The following is a 17,650-nucleotide window of genomic DNA, read 5'->3' as shown; positions in this document are numbered from 1 at the left end:
ATTACAAAAAAATCTCTGAATCTGAAGTAATTTGGAACTGTAACTAATAATTTTTTTTTTAAAGTAAGATTTACAACACAGCTTAAAAGATGGTGAGGACAATTTGAGCATCCTCAAAAGTTGTTAGTGGTACGTCCCTTCCGTCCCTATGCAAATCTACGCCCTTGGGTATGGGTTTGTATTTTCTCAGGTGTGTCCAGAGACTTTAGCAACTCCACGTTGTGAAATTCCGACCGTACACTCAACCCCGAGGCGTCCGCACAAAAGCTCCGTCCTCGACCCTCCACATCAATGAGGGGATGAAGGCCAATTAGCATTTCACAAGTGGGCCTTTCCTCCTCCTGCGCCGCCACCTTCCCCGCAGCGTTCCTCCTGTCCTGCATGGGCCCTTGTTGTGGCCGTTGGCAGGGTGACAGTATTCGAGTGTGCAAACTTGTGCTATTGTCCGTCGGCCAGGGGGAGCCATGGAGACCCCCAATAATATGACACAGGAAAATGTTTGCTGATGGCAATTCTATGGGCTTTGTCCCACTCTTTCTCCTTCATGACGACTCGATTTAAGTCTCTAAATGTTTGACTACAAATGCAGGAGTGCTATCCAGCTCCCTTTGCTTTTGTCCCGCCGGGTTTGAATGAGTAATTCAGCCTTTGTGCGGCTCGATTGAGGGGGCAAACAGAAAGACAAGATTCTTGAGCACTCAAGCCCCTTTCCATGGTTATGCACTCTTTAGATCACCCCCTCCGCCTCTTCCTTCTCATCCTCCACTTCCCGCCGCAACTCGGACAAGCAAACGCAACTTTATTTAAATGTATACAATTAAGTGCAAATGGAATGGTTAAATGTGCGTATGGTTTTGTTTTTTGTTTCACTTAATTCACGGCACTTAATAGGAGGACGCCATAAAGCAACAACGCAAAAGTAAAGTGCTGATTTTTGTTTTAACCTCTACATCTCCATGACAACAACGTGCGATGGAGAAGAATTGGATAGCAGGGTGCACGCTGGCTGATTGTGGTCCATTGTGAGGGGCCTGAGGTCGCTGATTGGTTCAAGGGAAGCACCATAACTACAAGCAGTTTATATTCATTCAACTTTGTCAAGTACCCCCCAAATGCAGGCTGGAAGCTGCAGACCACAGCCACATCCTTGCAGCAGAGGTTGGTATTATGCTTTTTCAAAAAAAAATGTATGCCATATATTTATATATGTATATTTATATATGTATGTAATACTACTTTTTGTGTTGCATTTTGTGTCGTGTAATGTATTATTGTATCTATAATAACTGCCCTAAATTGAAAAACTGGTATTTTGAAGACAAGCAATAGCATCTTATTTGACGTATGACACAGGCGGAGTTTGACTTTTGGGGGGGGGGGACAAAAGATGTTGACTCCGAAACGCAGTGTCAGCAATAAAATTAACCAATATACATATATACATACATACATATATATATATATATATATATATATATATATATATATATATATATATATATATATATATATATATATATATATATATATATATATATATATATATATATATATATATATATATATACTTTATATATATATATACTTTATATGTATGTATGTATGTATGTATGTATGTATGTATGTATGTACAGTATGTAGATAGATATATAAAGTAGGGCTGTCAAACGATTAAAGTTTTTAATTAATTAATTACACCTTAAAAATTAATTAATCGTAATTAAACGCAATTCAAACCATTTCTAAAATATGCCATGTTTTTATGTAAATTATTGTTGGAATGGAAAGATAACACACAAGATGGACATAAACGTTCAACATACTGCACATAAGTACTGTATTTGTTTATTATAACAATAAATCCACAAGATGGCATTAACATTATAAACATTCTTTCTGTTAAAGGGACCTACGAATAGAAAGAGTTGTAGTTCTTAAAAGATAAATTTGAGTACAAGTTATCGTAATTTTATATTAAAACCCCTCTTAATGTTTTCGTTTTAATGAAATTTGTAAAATTTTCTATCAAAAATTAAACTAATAGCTCGCCATTATTGACGTCGCCGAGCGGGATGTCACATGGGCTCCATGCCGTTCTTTCACAGTGTCTTTAACTACATAAGGTAGTGATTGAAATACACCACAAGGTGTCAAAGGCGAGTTTTAAATTAATTAGAGATCTAGCCAAGGCAAAGTCTGGGTAAGTTTTATGTATATTTTACATAGCTTTTTTGATTGGGAATGCTTGTTCTCTTTGCATTGAACGCTTTTCTTTTTGTGAACATGATTTTTTTGAGAGATAGGAATATTATTTTTGTTGTGCTTTCACTAAATGATACTGTAGCGACTAAACTGTTCCACCCAAATGCATGATGGGAAGTTGGGCAACCATGACTGTAAGTGGTGGCTGCAAATGATAGACAGTATGTTCTGCTTTGTGTTCATTGAGGCATGATAAGAAAAAAAATCGTCTCCTGTGAGAGATAGAAATGTTATTTTTGTTGTGCTTTCACTAAATGATACAGTAGCGACTTGACTGTTCTGCCCAAATGAATGATGGGAAGTTGGGCAACCATGACTGTCAGTGGTGGCTGCAAATGGTATAAAGTATGTTCTGCGTTGTGTTCAATTAAAAGTGTTAAGAAAAAGATCGTCTCCAATCATTTTTCCCTACGTCGTTCGCCACAATACTTATATTTGTTGTGAAAGACTTGCCAAAGCTTAAGCCAATAAAAGGCGCGGTCCAATGGACGCCTGTGTCCACTAGCTCTTCTCTGCCTTTTCGCTCTCAGTGTGCTAAAACGGCGTCATTGTTAACTGTTTGAGGCAACGCATGAACAGGTCATTCCGTGCATCCATTAATTACGTCAAACATTTTAACGTGATTAATTTAAAAAAATCAATTACCGCCGTTAACATGATAAATTTGCCAGCACTAAAATCAGGTAAATATACTGTTTATATATCTTTACACTGTCTGTGTTTAATCCTCAATTCAAGCTCAGTTGTTGTTAAAACTTTTGAAAGTTTAGGTTTTAAATAAATTCTAAATATCCATCTTGCCTCCTCAGGTGCCGTTTCAACTAAGCAAAGGACTGTCTCTAAGGTGCTAGTCACATGATCTGTTAAAAAAATAATTATGACCCATTATGAAATACTTTGTAGGATTGTTGTTCATTTCATTCATTTTTGTTGTTTGTTTTATTAATTTACAACTTTTATAGACAACATTTTAACGGCTAGGTCTTTATTTTAAAGGGTTCAGCATTTTTTAACATTAGGCTTAATCTTTGAGTTAGCAGTGGTTTAATTAGTCGGTGAAGTTGATTTTGAAAAATTCTGTGCAGTTTGTCAGTTATTTGTTAGTTTCAGAGCTCGTTAGTGGCGAAGCTAGAGCAAGTCAATGGTGCCTGCTTAGCATGCTAATAAAAAAAATGTTATTAACAGATTTAACATAGTCAAATAAATTCAAAATGAAGATTATTGTTCGAAATACCCATGCAGCAAAAACAGTGTCAAACCAAACTGCCGTGATTCATCATATTCTGCGAGACTATTTTATATAACTTTTATATAACTATTTTAGATGCATAATGCGACCACAATAGAGAGGACTGCTTCAGCCACTGGTGCTCAGTCTGCAAGGGAGTCCCTTTCATTCCCACAAAAAAAATCAGCGGTAAAAAAAATGATGTGATATTACTCTGCCCTGCTTAGCTAGACAGCCTGCAGAGCTGATGGATTACAAATGTTGCTGTTCATACTCCAATTATTGAAATGAAATGGTAAGTTTTAATAATTGTATCCTGAAAACATAGCCACTATTGATTGCATGGTTCATCGGTGATTCTCATGCACGCATGTTCTGTTTTTAATTGGTATGCCAAACTGGCACCATTGACTCGCGCTAGCTTACCCACTCCTAAGCCCGGAAACTAACAAATAACTAACAAACTGCACTGATTTTGTTGAAATCAACTCCACTGACTAATTAAACCCCTGCTAACTCAAAGATTAAGCCCAATGTCCAAAATTCTGAACTTCCCCTTGAAATGCATTCATAGGAAAGTCAATTACATGCAATGACATTTTTCGGCCGTTATCAATCCCCGCCATATCTGCCCCAGAGGTTCAGGGTTAAAAATCTCAGCTCAAACCTTTGCATGTTTACCCTGGGCTTGCGTGAGGTTCGTCCAGGCAGTGGTGCCAGTAAGTGGGGTGCTGAGGGTGCTGCAGCACCCCCTGGTGTTTGGGAGAAAAATTTGTTTTGGTGGATTTTTCCAAGAGAGTCTGGCTGCAGCCCGCCTCTCTCAGTACCCTGCGCCGCTCGTCTCAGTACCCATCCCGCAGACAGGAAGTGACGCAATATCGCAGCTCTCAGACCGGAAATGACAACATGAAGCTGCGCTCGAGCTCCGAGCTTCCGGTTTTATCGTAATAGTTAGCGTCCATTCGAACGTAAATACTAGTTTATTTTCTTTTCGCACGTCTTTTATTTTCGGTTTCAGCATCACTCATTATTATTTAAATAATAATTTATTTATATGCTCCTTAAATTGATTTGGTGAAATCGGGAGATTAACTCTTTAAGCGCGGTCAGTTTGTTAAAGCCTGCTGATTTTACCAAAATGAAAAACACGGTTACAGTACATCAAAATTAAAATACACACTACTGCAATAAAGGTTTAATTAGTGACTGAAAGATCGCCTGTGACCTATCACAGTGTGTACTTTAGTTTGTCAATTGTAAAATATACTCCAATTGAGAATTATTACAAAATTGCTGTCATCCTTACATTTTTATGAACGGACACATTAATATAGCTTCATTACAATTTAATGTATCAAAAACGTAATATTCTCTCAATGTTGCAACCAAACCAATTTTGTCTTTCATTTTGCTACTTAAATTCATTCATGTGGGTGAAGATCCTAATTAACTAATTCAGAAACTATAATAAACTTTCTGCTCCAGGAAAGGCACCTTTATTTCAAACAGAAATGACAAAAGTTGTCATGTGTTAGTTGTTTTTTTCCTTTTATCCCAGACAATAGTTGTAGGTTGTTTTAATTACCTGACATTTTTCGGCAAGCACTCCCGCCTTCATCACAGGTAATTAAAACTACCTACAACTAACATCTGGGATAAAAGAAAAAAAACCAACTAATTCATAAGTGTAGAAAAATGAACTCAATACAACCAGTTCTGATGTGGTAAACTTTATTTTTTTAGTTTTATTATTTTTTATTATTATTGAGAAAATAGATATTTTCTTTAGTCAACAATCTCCTCAAAAAAGGTAAATCCATCTTCCAGATGGTTGAAACAGAACTTGAATGGCTCCAAGACATTGTAGTTCGTGATCATCCTCCTCCATCTGCAGGATGCTTGGGAACTCCTACTGCATTGATTTTTTTTTTTTCCCCTAGCCCTGTCCGAGGCTTTTGTGCTGTCTTGCACAATCCTTTTACCAAAACTGTTCATTGGAAAAGAGAAAGAAAAGAGCTATTTGAATATTACATAAGTAAAATAAAAATGATGCTTTGTTAATTTTATACTTGATTTTTCTTTTCAGGCATTGCATTAAACTAGGTATATAAACAATCTTACCATTTTTTCCCGCCATATCTTTTTGGAGTGGGCCACCACGAACTTGAAGGAGCTGTGGTTGCACCTCTTCCTAAAAATAAATCAGTGAATAAAGGGGGGCATGTTCAAAAGTGCGTCAGAGTAATGGACACTAAAAAGTCTTTAAAAGCTGACCTCAGCAATTATATTCAAATTTCACTTCTGTAACTGATAGACTGGTGGCACTTCACCCTGCAGTAATGCTTTTGCCTCATCTGTCCAATGGGCTAACTCTTTCCTGTGGCTCACATAAGTTGAAAAAATACAAAAATAAGTATTCCACATTTTCCAACAAAGAATTAAGGTGCTGTGCACCTACTTTCCTATGAATGCCATATCAACAGTTTCAAAGACTTACCATGCACCCAAGTTTGAAATTGTCCGCTAGCAATATACACCACCACTTCCTCAGAGTTGGCATATCAGTCTAACAAAAATTAAAAACAAGTGTAAATAAAGAATAACGACAAGGATATTTTGTAGCCCAATTTGAATGATTCGGTGAACTTCATTTTACAATGGTTAAACTCAAAGAGAGCATCCAGAACAGTGCAAAGAGCATACTACAAATGGATAAATGAATACAAATATCACAGAGGACAAAATTGGACAGTTAAACTCACCTACCATCAACATGAAGATGCCACAGTCCTTCCCCTATGGCTGTCCCGGAAAACCCTAACGTAAGAATTTAACCGAGTCACTTCCTTCAAGTTTTGAATCAATGAATATACACACTTTTACAAATACCTCTATTTCACTTCCAATCCTCTCTTTCCATGTCCCCCTGTTGATTGACTGTCAACGTTTTCTGCAATTGAAAATATAGGTTCATATTAAATACAGTAGTTAAACAATTACAAACGTGTTTCCATGCATAAGAACACCAACCAGTCAGGTTTAAATGATTCATGCAAACAAAACAAGGGCGTAGGTTTGCATAGGGACGGTAGGGACATAACACGACCAACTTTTCAGGATGCTAAAGTTGTCCCCACCAACTTTTGAGCAACCTTACTTGTATTATATTCGTCCCTACCAATGTTGAGACCGGGCCAACGCCCTTGAAACAAAACATTCGCAATTTTAGAGTGGCATTTTAGAAATTTGCTTCAAATGATTGGATGAATCATCTGGAGTGCAATTCTGCTTTAATTGAAGGGGCAACATAAAAGGATCGACTGGAACATACCTTCAAAACCAAACAAGGCTATTCTGGATCATCATGGAAATGCCATGCCAATATGAATGGATACTGAATTTCATTAGAGATAACAATAGTTCCCTGATCTCACGATTGGATCTGTTTTTCTTCCCACAAATAATTGGAATTTGGATCATTTAATTTGTTATGATTTGACTGTTCTTTGAAAATGAACCAATGCTCCAAGTTGTAGTTGTTACTAATCAGCCTTACAGGCAAATGCATGTGTGGGTCACATCCTGTAGGCTTTCACCATGTTGCAACAACATAGGGTTCAGCCACAAATATGGTCCTTCCCTGAAAAATACATAATCTATACACACGGACATATGTTATATAAATACAAACGTACGCAGACACCTACACGAGCCCATACAAGCATTCTGTAGGCTACATAGTTAAAATACCCTACACACGCCAAAAAATACTTTTTTATACCTTTGAATGAGCTACTTGTTAGACAAGTTATAAATATGCATTCATATCTGCAAAAAACAAACACAAAAAGTTACATTTTACTTAATTGTACAAGTGACATTATGTTCTTTAGAGAAACTAAATCCTCAAAATTCACAGTTGATTCCATTTCATTGTTCAGGCCAACGTTCCAAAAGTCAGCACGTGTCAATCAAACTTTCTTTTTTTAGACAATCAACACCATTTCTGGCCTCTTTATATTCAAGATTTGCATAAGCTAATGAGAATGTTGATTGGTTAAATAAACAAAGAGTAAATAATCAATTATGTCCAATTGTTAACTAATATAAGGAATAATAAGCCTATCCAGATTTCCACTGAGCACAACATTTGTCTCAGACATAAAAACATACCAGCCGTTCCTGGGCAGGATGAGTTTGAACCGTCCACGAAGCTCAGCATGGTCTTATATTGTCACCATTGGTCCTGTCTGCACAGTGGGTTTTACAGTGTTCGATGTCTATCAAAAAAAAGTGTTCAGCACAGTCCAAAATCTAAAGTACATTACTACTTATGCTACTTACTTCCATTTGGATCTGTGTGACATCCCTGTATCTGCATGGGAAGACTACCATTTGGGGGTCGTGATTTAGTTTCTTCCCAATGGGGTGGTGATCAAGGAGCTAGTAAAAATAATAATAATAATAATGATGAAAAAATATATAGCTAAGCAGAGTAACAATATCAAGAAAAAATTACAACCTTGTCCTATTTGGATCATGTGACAACATTCAAACTACAAAGGACCAGACAAAACAAATGAAGGCAAAACAACAATACCATACAACAACAAAAACAGCGAGCTGCGAATTGCAGGCATGTACATAATGAAAAATAAGAGTGCAATATAATGAAAACTACACAAAGAAGACTGTTCATTGAGGGGTGAAAAATGTAAAAAGCATTAGCAGCATTAGCCAATTCGCTGCTGAATTCATCAGTACGTATTAAACAATATAAGTAGAGCAAAGTCACATGCAGTTAGTAAAGGAAGACATTATTTAAATTACATTAAGAATACTAGATATAAGTACGGTCTTTTCAACTCAAAATAAACACTTCATATTTTCACCGCAAGTGTTGTTTAACTATTTAACATTTTTAAACATGCATACGCTTTTAAAAACTTTTATTCAGTGCGGCCACTTACCGTGTTTTCTTCGCGAGAGGTGAAATAACGTAACTTGTTTTCGTCGCAAGGGTTGACGACATTTCCGGTCTGAGGGGATTGAGAGCTGCGGTATTGCGTCATTTCCTGTCTGCGGGATGGGTACTGAGAAGAGCGGCGCAGGGTACTGAGAGAGGCGGGCTGCAGCCAGACTCCTCTCGATTTTTTTGTTTTGTTTTGTTATAAATGAATAAATAAACCATATGGAAACAATAACACATTTGACTTTGAAGATTAAATATACAATATATGATGAAAAAAATGTTATTTTTTAAATTATTAATTAATAACACCCCCTGACACCTTGCTAACGAGTCACGCTGAATAAGGCACGATTAGAAAAGAAAAGTAAACTGTTGACAGAGGAGGGGTGGCACAAAAATGAATTAGCGATTTTTTCTTTATAAAAGCTGTGACATTTTCAAAAATTTAATTCGAGGTCGAAAATTAAGATGATTGTCCTTTGTTGTCTTCAAATAGGTAAGACATGTTTGCATTGTAACCATATAATTGATTGTTGTTGCTGTTGAGCTGCCGGTGTGCACAGTACTGCTGGATATTTTTGCACGATTTATTTTAGTGCTGTGAAAAGAGTGTGTTAAACCCAGGCTTTTTGGCAGTTTTACTTTTCAAATGTGTCAGTGTGCCATGTAGTTGTGGGCATTTGCATTGCGACACACAAGCTCTTTTATTTCCAATACAAAAACTCCAACACATACCGTAGGTGAAATAGAACGCTTTCTTTGCAGTAGCCTAGTAGTAGTAGCTTACATAAACTATCCAGCATGCATGTGTACTGCCATTGTGCATGCCTTGTATGGAGAAAACATGAGAGCATAACAGATTTTGACTGAAACGGCTGTTTTTGGATTTGGGAAAATAAAATTTAAAAAAAAAAAAATATATATATATATATATATATATATATATATATATATATATATATATATATATATATAATTTATTTACAAATCTGGAGCATAGACTTCATAATGTATTGACGAGACACGGTGCCGATAAATAGGAGGCCAGCATTGTTGGCGAGGCCGTCAAAGCTGATCGAGTGGAATCACAGACAATGAGCTTTTTTCGTTGAAAATCCTTGTGAATAAATGCTTAAATCCCCGAAGTCTTTATAGATATGTACCTAAAACAGTCTCGGTTCTTCGTTAAAAGCAAAACAAAACAAAAAAGATGTGCAGTTAGCGTTTATTCATTCATTCATTTTCCATGCCGCTTTTCCTCACGAGGGTCGCGGAGGTGCTGAAGCCCATCCCAGCTAACTACGGGCAGTAGGCAGGGGACACCCTGAACTGGTTGTCAGCCAATCGCCGAGCACAAGGAGACAGACATCATTCACGCACTGACTCATACCTACGTACAATTTAGAGTGTTCAATCAGCCTACCATGCACTCCACACAGGAAGGCCGAAGCCCGGGATTGAACCCTTGATCTCAGAACTGTGAAGCAGATGCGCTAACCACTCAGCCACTGTGCCGCCGCAGTTAGCGTTTATTTTCACGTAAATATGTTAAAGTATATTGCAACTCTGCTAGTGAATGTAGCTAGAGGCCGCCTGATGTAAACAGAGCTTTTCCAGTGAAAATTCTTGGGAATAAACGCTTAAATCACCAAATTCTTTATAGATTTGGATATAAAACGGTCTCGATTCTTGGTTAAAAGCAAAGAATAAAAAAATGCAGTTAGTTTTTATTTTACGTAAATATGTCAAAGTACAGTGCTAGTCTGTTAGTGAATGTAGCTAGCAGCCGCCTGATGTAAACAGAGCTTTTCCGGTGAAATTTCTTGTGAATCAATGCTTAAATCCCTGAATTCTTTATAGATATGGACGTAAAACAGTCTCGATTCTTGGTTAAAAGCATTTAAAAAACATGCAGTTAATGTTTATTTTACATAAATATGTCAAAGTACAATGCTAGTCTGTTAGTGAATGTAGCAATAGCCGCCTGATGTAAACAGAGCTTTTCTGGTGAAAACTATTGTGAATAAATGCTTAAATCTCCAAAATCTTTATAGATACGGATGTAAAACAGTCTCTAATCTTGGTTAAAAGCAAAAAAAAATAAAATAAAATGTAGTTAGCATTTATTTAGGCGCAGTGCATGATCAATCTGACCCATCAATACATTATGACGTCTACGTCTGAAGTATTGACAATTCTCTCTCCTACTATACCTGCAGATTTTTCAAGATGGACCATTTTTAACATGGATTGATTCATGAACAACTACTACATGAAGTGTTGGATGAAATGGCAAATGCAGATAGCGAGGTGAGAACGCTGCTGAATTTCGTGAATCTGGCATCCAGTGATATCAAGGCGGCTTTGGATAAGTCGGCCCCGTGCAGACGCTCGGTGGACCACAGGAAGTATCTGCAGAAACAGCTCAAGCGCTTCTCTCAGAAATACTCCCGGGTGCCGAGATGTCACCCGCTCAGGTCCGCTCAGTGTGCCAAGCCAGTTGCCGGCCTTCATGGCACGCAGGGGCAGGAAAAGGATGCCGGTGGCTGTGGGCACACAAGTACAGACAAAGTGGGGGTCACTGAAAAACAGGTGCCCATGAGGAAACGCCAGCTCCCGGCCTCTTTCTGGGAGGAACCCAAGCTGAGCAAGAGAGAGCACTCCCACTCAGGGCTGAGAAAGAGTCACGCCGCCTCGTTGGAGACAAAAGAACACTGGAAGGGAGGTCAAGAGGAGGACGCCAAGGTCACGCTCTCCAGAGACGCGCTCAAATTAGAGCGGAACTCTCACCGGGACTTGAACCTGTGCGCCTGCTGCCCTTTCCAGAGTCACCAGCACCAATACCACCAGATTCTCCATGGTCACATTGTGGTGCCACATCCAGCTCTGGGACTGTGGTGCAAGAATGAGCCCGAGAGAGCGGAACAGCAGCACGGACTGAAGATTCATCCTCACGTGGTGGTCAAACCTATACCAACCAAGCCCACAGTCCCTTCCCCTATCTTCAGCGTGTTTGGCTTCATTTAAAAAGTAAACAAGACAAATTATGTTCTACCCAGCAATCAATAATGAGACTTCCTGAAGCACTTAATGGAATACTTGGGTCTATTTTTGCTCACTCCTAGAGGACTAAAATGCACTTCTTCATTCTCTCTTTCTCTGATGCCAGACAGTGAGTTGACAGGTTTCTATTTTTAGGACTTTTTGAAGACCTCTCAAGGTCTCCTTCATCTTATGAGAATAGAAATGTGAGAAATAGAATTGCTTTTTTTGTGTGTCACAGTAATGTTTGATAAGGCCCCTTTCATATCTTAAATAAATGATTCCCACAAAAGGTCCCATGGGCTTAAGTTAATTTTTATCCCTCAGTGAGGGTTCCTGTGATATTAAAATCATAGAAAAAAATAAAATAAAAAACATCTTAAAGAGGAGAAAGTCACATCACAGTGTTTATAAATAGACATATCATACAGATGAGATAAATTGGGTTTTAAAAAAGGCATAGACAAATATAAATGTACTTAATGTTGAGGTGCCAAAAGAGGTCATCTTAATGCAGTGCTTCTCAATTAATTTGTGTTACAACCCCCCCCCCCCCCCCCCCCAGAAAATGTTAACGTTTAACACCCCCCCTTTCTGCCAACACTGTAAAAAGTATGGTTTGTCTAAAAAAATATTATTATAACTACACGTCTGCATAACACTGATATTTTTAATATTGAAGAAAAAAAAGCAATATAGATCAACTTACAATCACTTAAACTTTATTACGGACCGAGCAGTGGTGCGAGAGTCCTTTTATAGTGCAAAGGATTCTTATTATTTTAATTATTAGGGTTAGGGTTTACAAAAAAGGTTAGGTTTGGAAAAAATATGCAATTTTAGTCAATATACAGGGTGCACATTTGAAACATTGGTTGCTTGCCTTAGTTGGAGCTTCCTTAGAATTAGTGAGACTGTTCATGAGACACATGAGAATTAAAGTTCAAAATGGTGAGCTTTCATTCACGGCCCTGACCTGGTTAGGGTGCCAAAGTCGGCCTTTATTTTGGTCAACATGCCAAATTCAGTAAATGACTAATAACTCCCTGTTCCAAGGTTCAGTTTTTTTCATATCTGGCATGTATGAGAGGTATCCCAGCTTAAACATGACTGCATTGACTATTAGGCCTGACGTGCCGTCCAAGTTGCGTGACATCCGAGTTACACCAAACTGCAAGAGCCCGTTCAGTCCTACTTGCTGGCCTAGTTCACATTGAGGGTTTTTTAACAGAAAAGACTTAAAGCGCATCAAATTCCCTTAATAAAAAAAAAAAGTCAAATACAACCTGTAAAAATACACTCAAGATACATGTTTTTTAATACTGAACAATTTATTAAAATCAATAAATAACAAATTCAAATTGATTGTTAACATTAACTCATGAGGACAATATTCCACACAATTTGACCAAAAAAACAAACAACTAAAATTTACACTACAAAAACGACAGTGTCATTGGACAGAGGGACAGTTTTTATTTTTGCTGCAGGCAGTGTCAACTCCTTTGCCATGGTGTAGGGTTATTTTGCACTGAGCAATTTCGTATACAACCTAATGTGATGCTAACAGTGCTCTCTAGTTTTCTGATTTAACACCAACAATCTTTGTCAGAATCATACAGATGAAAAAACAGTGTGTGCTTATCTAAAACCAACCAAACATGTATAAAATTTTATATTTTAATGAAGATAGCATGCAAACAATGACAGAAGGGGGAAAATAAGTAAATGAACCTTCTTCCTAAGGAGACTTAAAGAGCAATTGAAACTAATTTTTACCAAACAGTTTGAGTCAGGTGTGTGGCCAGTCACTGATGAGTGGTTTAAAGCTGACCTGCCCACCATACAGCACACACCTGGTAAGCGATCAAGGATTGTTGATTTGTATAAAGCTGGGAAAGGATACAAAACCATCTCTAAAGTCTGGATGTTCATCAATCGACAGTCAGAGAAGTTGTCTACAAATGGAAAGAGTTTGGCACTGTTGCTTCTCTCCCAAGGAATGGCCGTCCACCACAGAGTTCAGCGCAGAATACTCTGAGAGGTAAAAAAGAACCCAAGAGTGTCTGCTAAAGACTTACAGAAATCACGGGCATAGTCAATATCTCTGTGCACACATCAACTATATGTAACACTGTGGCGTAAAATGGTGTTCGTGGGAGGACTCCATGGAGGAAGCCACTGCTGTCTTAAAAAAAACATTGTTGCTCATTTAATGTTCGCAAAAAGGCACTTGGACACTCCCTAAAGGTTTTATGAAAGTATTTTGTGGACTGATGAAACCAAAGTTGAATTATTTGGTAGTAACACACAACGTCATGTGTGGTGGAAAAATGGAACAGCTCACCAACATCAACACCTCATCCCCACCATGATGCATGGTGGAGGGAGCATCATGATTTGGGGCTGTTTGCTGCTTCAGGGCCTGGACAACTTGCAATAATTCATGGAAGAATGAATTCAAAAGTTTATCAGGATGTTTTGCAGGAAAACCAGGGGCTGTCTTTCAGACAGTTGAAGCTAAAGAGACCATAGAAACTGCAACAAGACAATGATCAGAAGTAAATCATCTTCAGAATGGTTTCAGAAGAACAAAATACACGTTCTGGAGTGGCCATGTCAAAGTCCAGACTTGAACCCCATTGAGATGCTGCGATATGACCTAAAGACAACGATTCATGCCAGTCATCCTAGTAATCTGACTGAACAACAGCCGTTTTGTGAGAAGAATGGACCAATATTAGTCTTGTTCGATGTGCCAGACTGATCTGCAGCTACAGGAAGCGTCCGGTTGAATAAGGACGGTTTAAATACACTACGTGACTAATGTGGTCAACTGCTTCAAAGCTAACACAAAAAAACACAATGGTTAAAAGTATGAGAGGTTAATACTTTCAAAAAGTATCTTTGAGGCAGTGAAAGGTTATAAATAAATAAAAATAAAAATAGTGAGTACTCCCCGCTTCTAACCGATGTGCGCATCCGTGTGGATGCATGCGCAAGCGCCCTGAGCATTGTGTAGGACGTTTCGCGGCGTAGTAAGGAATGGCCGAACACCAGTCACAGTACAAGATTTATTAGTTCAAGCAGAGTAAAATGATACATATTCACGGTACAAGAAAGTCGTTTCCGTGTCCATCGATTGTTAAGAAAAAGCTGTTTGTACGGGTGACATGTGGGCGCTCCCGTTAGGGGGGACATTTCACGCGGAGTGGCTATTTTTCGGCACAACACCAGCAGGTGTACTTTATCTGTGCTGTTTCGGATATAGACCCTACTCACATGACGTCACAACCACGCCTCCGCGCCATATTGTCCGTCAACTCGTCGTGTTGACTCATTACCGCTACGTAAGTTCCTCCTATTATGGCGTGTTTTTCTGCTCGTTAACATTAATAATCAAAATGGTGAAGGCGTGTGTGGCGGTTGGTTGCAATAACAGAGAAGATAGACGGAGAGACTTGAAGTTCTACCGTATTCCGAGAGACCCAGAGAGGAGAGCGAGATGGACTGCTGCAATTCGACGAGAAAACTGGGCTCCAAACGATTACCACAGATTATGTAGCAGTCATTTTATATCTGGTAAGATGCATTTAATATATATTTAGAGGGTTTTGGGCTGACAACCACAATTAAGATCATTGCGAGGCTAATCGCCGACAACATAGTTTCAAATTCAAGATGCTTATTTCTTCCACCATCATTACATTTTGAATAATATTTAGCTGGTACCAAGTGAAAGAAGCTGGCCTCGTCTACGGATCATCAGTTAAACAGGTGTGTCCAAACCTTTTGCAAAGGGGGCCAGATTTGGTGTGGTAAAAATGCGGGGGGCTACCTTGGCTGATTTACATAGAACAATATATTTAAACAAATTTTAGCAACCCCTTCTGTGTGTCACATTTGCTTTATTATATTTTTTTAATTCATAATTTCAACAGTCTCGTCTTTGTGGCGTTCACTTTCGACACTCGGGCTCTTGCGAAATACTGCTGCTGTGAAATTAAACTAGCTTCAAGTTGCTATAATTTCTCGCTGCGTATCTTCCCTGTAATGTTGTCGTACATGTCAGCGTGTCTTGTTCGGTAATATAATTATCGCGTCACATCGAACTCTTTGAAAACAGCGACTGTCTCTTTGCAAATGAGGCAGACACAGTTGTTGCGTGTTTTATTGAAGAAATAGTCCAATATCCACCTATCCTTGAAGCGTCGGCCATCGCAGTCAACTTTTTTTTTTAATTGATTGTCGCCATTTTAGAAAATTGGAAGTAAAGGGTCACACGGGGTAATGTTGCTTTGAGTGCTGCTCTTAAAGTTTTTCAAACTTTCGTGAGAATAGGCTGATTTTGTGTGTTGTAGATATCAGGGTAGCAGATGTGAGGCAGAGAGGGCGAAGACAGCGGGTCGCAAAATATCGATTTAAGCATCAAATATGGATCTGGCGAATGGATAGACTGAAGCTTTTCCACATAACGCCTTTTATGCAACGCATCCAATGAGTTTACAGCATCTGAAAGCACCGGGGCTTCCATGAATTGCACTATAAATTGCACGACAAATTGAAACCATTGAGAATACGGATAAACAATGACGGACAATATGGCGGCCGGATACAGCGACACATCATTCTGTGACGTTGGTGAGTAGGGTCTATACGCAATTACGGTTGACGAAACTTTGATAAATGCGCTTTTTTTCCAAGTTTCGCGAGCTCTGGGACACTCGAAAAATGACTCTCATACCTCTCCTTGCTAAGTTAATGGTACCTCGATGTGCTTTTGTGTGGAGAAAAAAAAAAAACTATTCACCTTCTGACCGAATCTAGTAAAACTCTTTACACGGCTATTAGAGATTAGGGGTGGGGGCACCCACCCACCCCCACCCCTTCAAATGGGTCTGTTGACAGAAGGACTGTTATTGTTGTGGTAATGTAGTACTTATAAGGGCCAAATAAAAGGAAAAAGAAGGACTATGACAGTGGTCTGCAACATGTGGCTCTAGGGCCGCGTGCGGCTCTTTAGCGCTGCTCCGGAGCTTTTTTATTTATTGATTGATTTTTTTTTTTTTTTTTTTTTTTGAAATGGAAAAAGATGGGAGAGGGAAATATATTTTTTGTTTTAATACAAACATGACACTAACATTCTTTCAATTCATTAATATTGTGATGAAGTTAAACTTGTCGTGGCATCGTCCAACAGAGTAGTCACGTGGTGCGTCATTCTCTATAGGATCCACTGCAGGGAAAATAAACATTTAATCATGAAGGCTAATTATGTATTTCTAGTCAACTTAGTCATTTCGATTGCAGGCTAATATAGCTAGATTCGATACATACAGCCAGTGTTGCTATCATTATAAGGCTTATACAAGGCTTTTAATTTTTGGGGCTCCAGACATACTGTATCAGTTTTTTATTTTTTATTTTTTGGTCAAATATGGCTCTTTCAACATTTTGGGTTGCCGACCCCTGAGTCACTACGAGATGTAAGTCGTACTATTGCTACGAGAAAAAAAGTCATGCTATTACGTAGGTTAACGTAGCTGTAATCAGCTACGCATTTTACGTACATGTACCGTAGCTGAGAGCTACAACATTAGCCTAGCTAATGAAATATTTCAAATATATCTTTGTTATGGTTCTTATTGGGGGGAAGAAAAATAATGGAAAAAAAAAAAAATTCACCATGGCACGACATGGTGAGGCTGTCCGACTCCGATGCAGCCCACCACCACAGCTTCAAAAAATTCTAGGGGAAACACTGTACTATCCTCATTAAAATATGAAAACATAAATGTTTGGGTGGTTTTAGTTAAAGACACTGTTTTTTCATCTGTGTGATTTTGACAAAGATCAGATCTGATGCTGATTTTATGCAGAGACGTGAGAAATTCCAAAAGGTTCAGATACTTTTTCATACCACTGTACGCTTCATCATATTTCCTCGTGTTAGCTCTTCATATCTCCAGTCCTCTTTGATGTGTGCTCATTTGGTTAAAAAATAATGCGCACAGTCTGAAAATGAGAGCGCCACTGCCACCCACTGAGTGAATGTGCAATTACAATTTATTCTAGTACAGCAAAAAAGTATGTTCCCGAGATCACATGCCCCCCCCCCCCCCCATCCCGCCCCACTATTTGAGAAG

The 17,650-nt window shown here is 38.5% G+C and overlaps 1 protein-coding gene and 1 long non-coding RNA gene across 8 annotated transcripts; one reads left to right on the top strand and one right to left on the bottom strand.

The window, feature by feature from the left end:
• Window positions 1-878: 878 nt before the first annotated feature.
• LOC130930594 (protein FAM181A-like) lies at window positions 879-11,900 on the top strand. 2 transcript variants are annotated; one of them, XM_057858556.1, is made up of 2 exons: window positions 879-1,158; window positions 10,682-11,900. In XM_057858556.1, the coding sequence occupies exon 2, from the start codon at window positions 10,752-10,754 to the stop codon at window positions 11,487-11,489; it is 738 nt and encodes a 245-aa protein (XP_057714539.1). In that variant the 5' UTR covers window positions 879-1,158; window positions 10,682-10,751; the 3' UTR covers window positions 11,490-11,900. The 2 variants fall into 2 exon arrangements, with proteins under 2 accessions (XP_057714539.1, XP_057714540.1); XM_057858557.1 differs by lacking the exon at window positions 879-1,158 and adding an exon at window positions 7,982-8,958.
• On the bottom strand, window positions 5,205-8,605 carry LOC130930595 (uncharacterized). 6 transcript variants are annotated; one of them, XR_009067078.1, is made up of 10 exons: window positions 8,461-8,555; window positions 8,013-8,046; window positions 7,835-7,933; window positions 7,664-7,770; window positions 6,380-6,440; window positions 6,257-6,307; window positions 5,988-6,056; window positions 5,765-5,873; window positions 5,612-5,681; window positions 5,205-5,477 (listed from the first exon to the last, which is right to left on the bottom strand). It is a non-coding gene; the product is annotated as an uncharacterized LOC130930595 (long non-coding RNA). The 6 variants fall into 6 exon arrangements; XR_009067079.1 differs by lacking the exon at window positions 8,013-8,046 and having other exon boundaries at window positions 8,461-8,605; XR_009067080.1 differs by lacking the exon at window positions 8,461-8,555 and having other exon boundaries at window positions 6,253-6,307; window positions 8,013-8,451.
• Window positions 11,901-17,650: the final 5,750 nt, after the last annotated feature.

The sequence above is a fragment of the Corythoichthys intestinalis genome, chromosome 15 (genome assembly GCF_030265065.1).
Source record: "Corythoichthys intestinalis isolate RoL2023-P3 chromosome 15, ASM3026506v1, whole genome shotgun sequence".
NCBI lineage: Eukaryota > Metazoa > Chordata > Actinopteri > Syngnathiformes > Syngnathidae > Corythoichthys > Corythoichthys intestinalis.
Note: the sequence above shows the minus strand (reverse complement) of the source record. Positions and strands in the feature narration are given on the sequence as shown.

Coding starts and splice junctions, on each gene's coding strand:
- LOC130930594 (XM_057858556.1), top strand. CDS start 10,752: ATGGCAAATGCAGATAGCGAGGTGAGAACGCTGCTGAATTTCGTGAAT.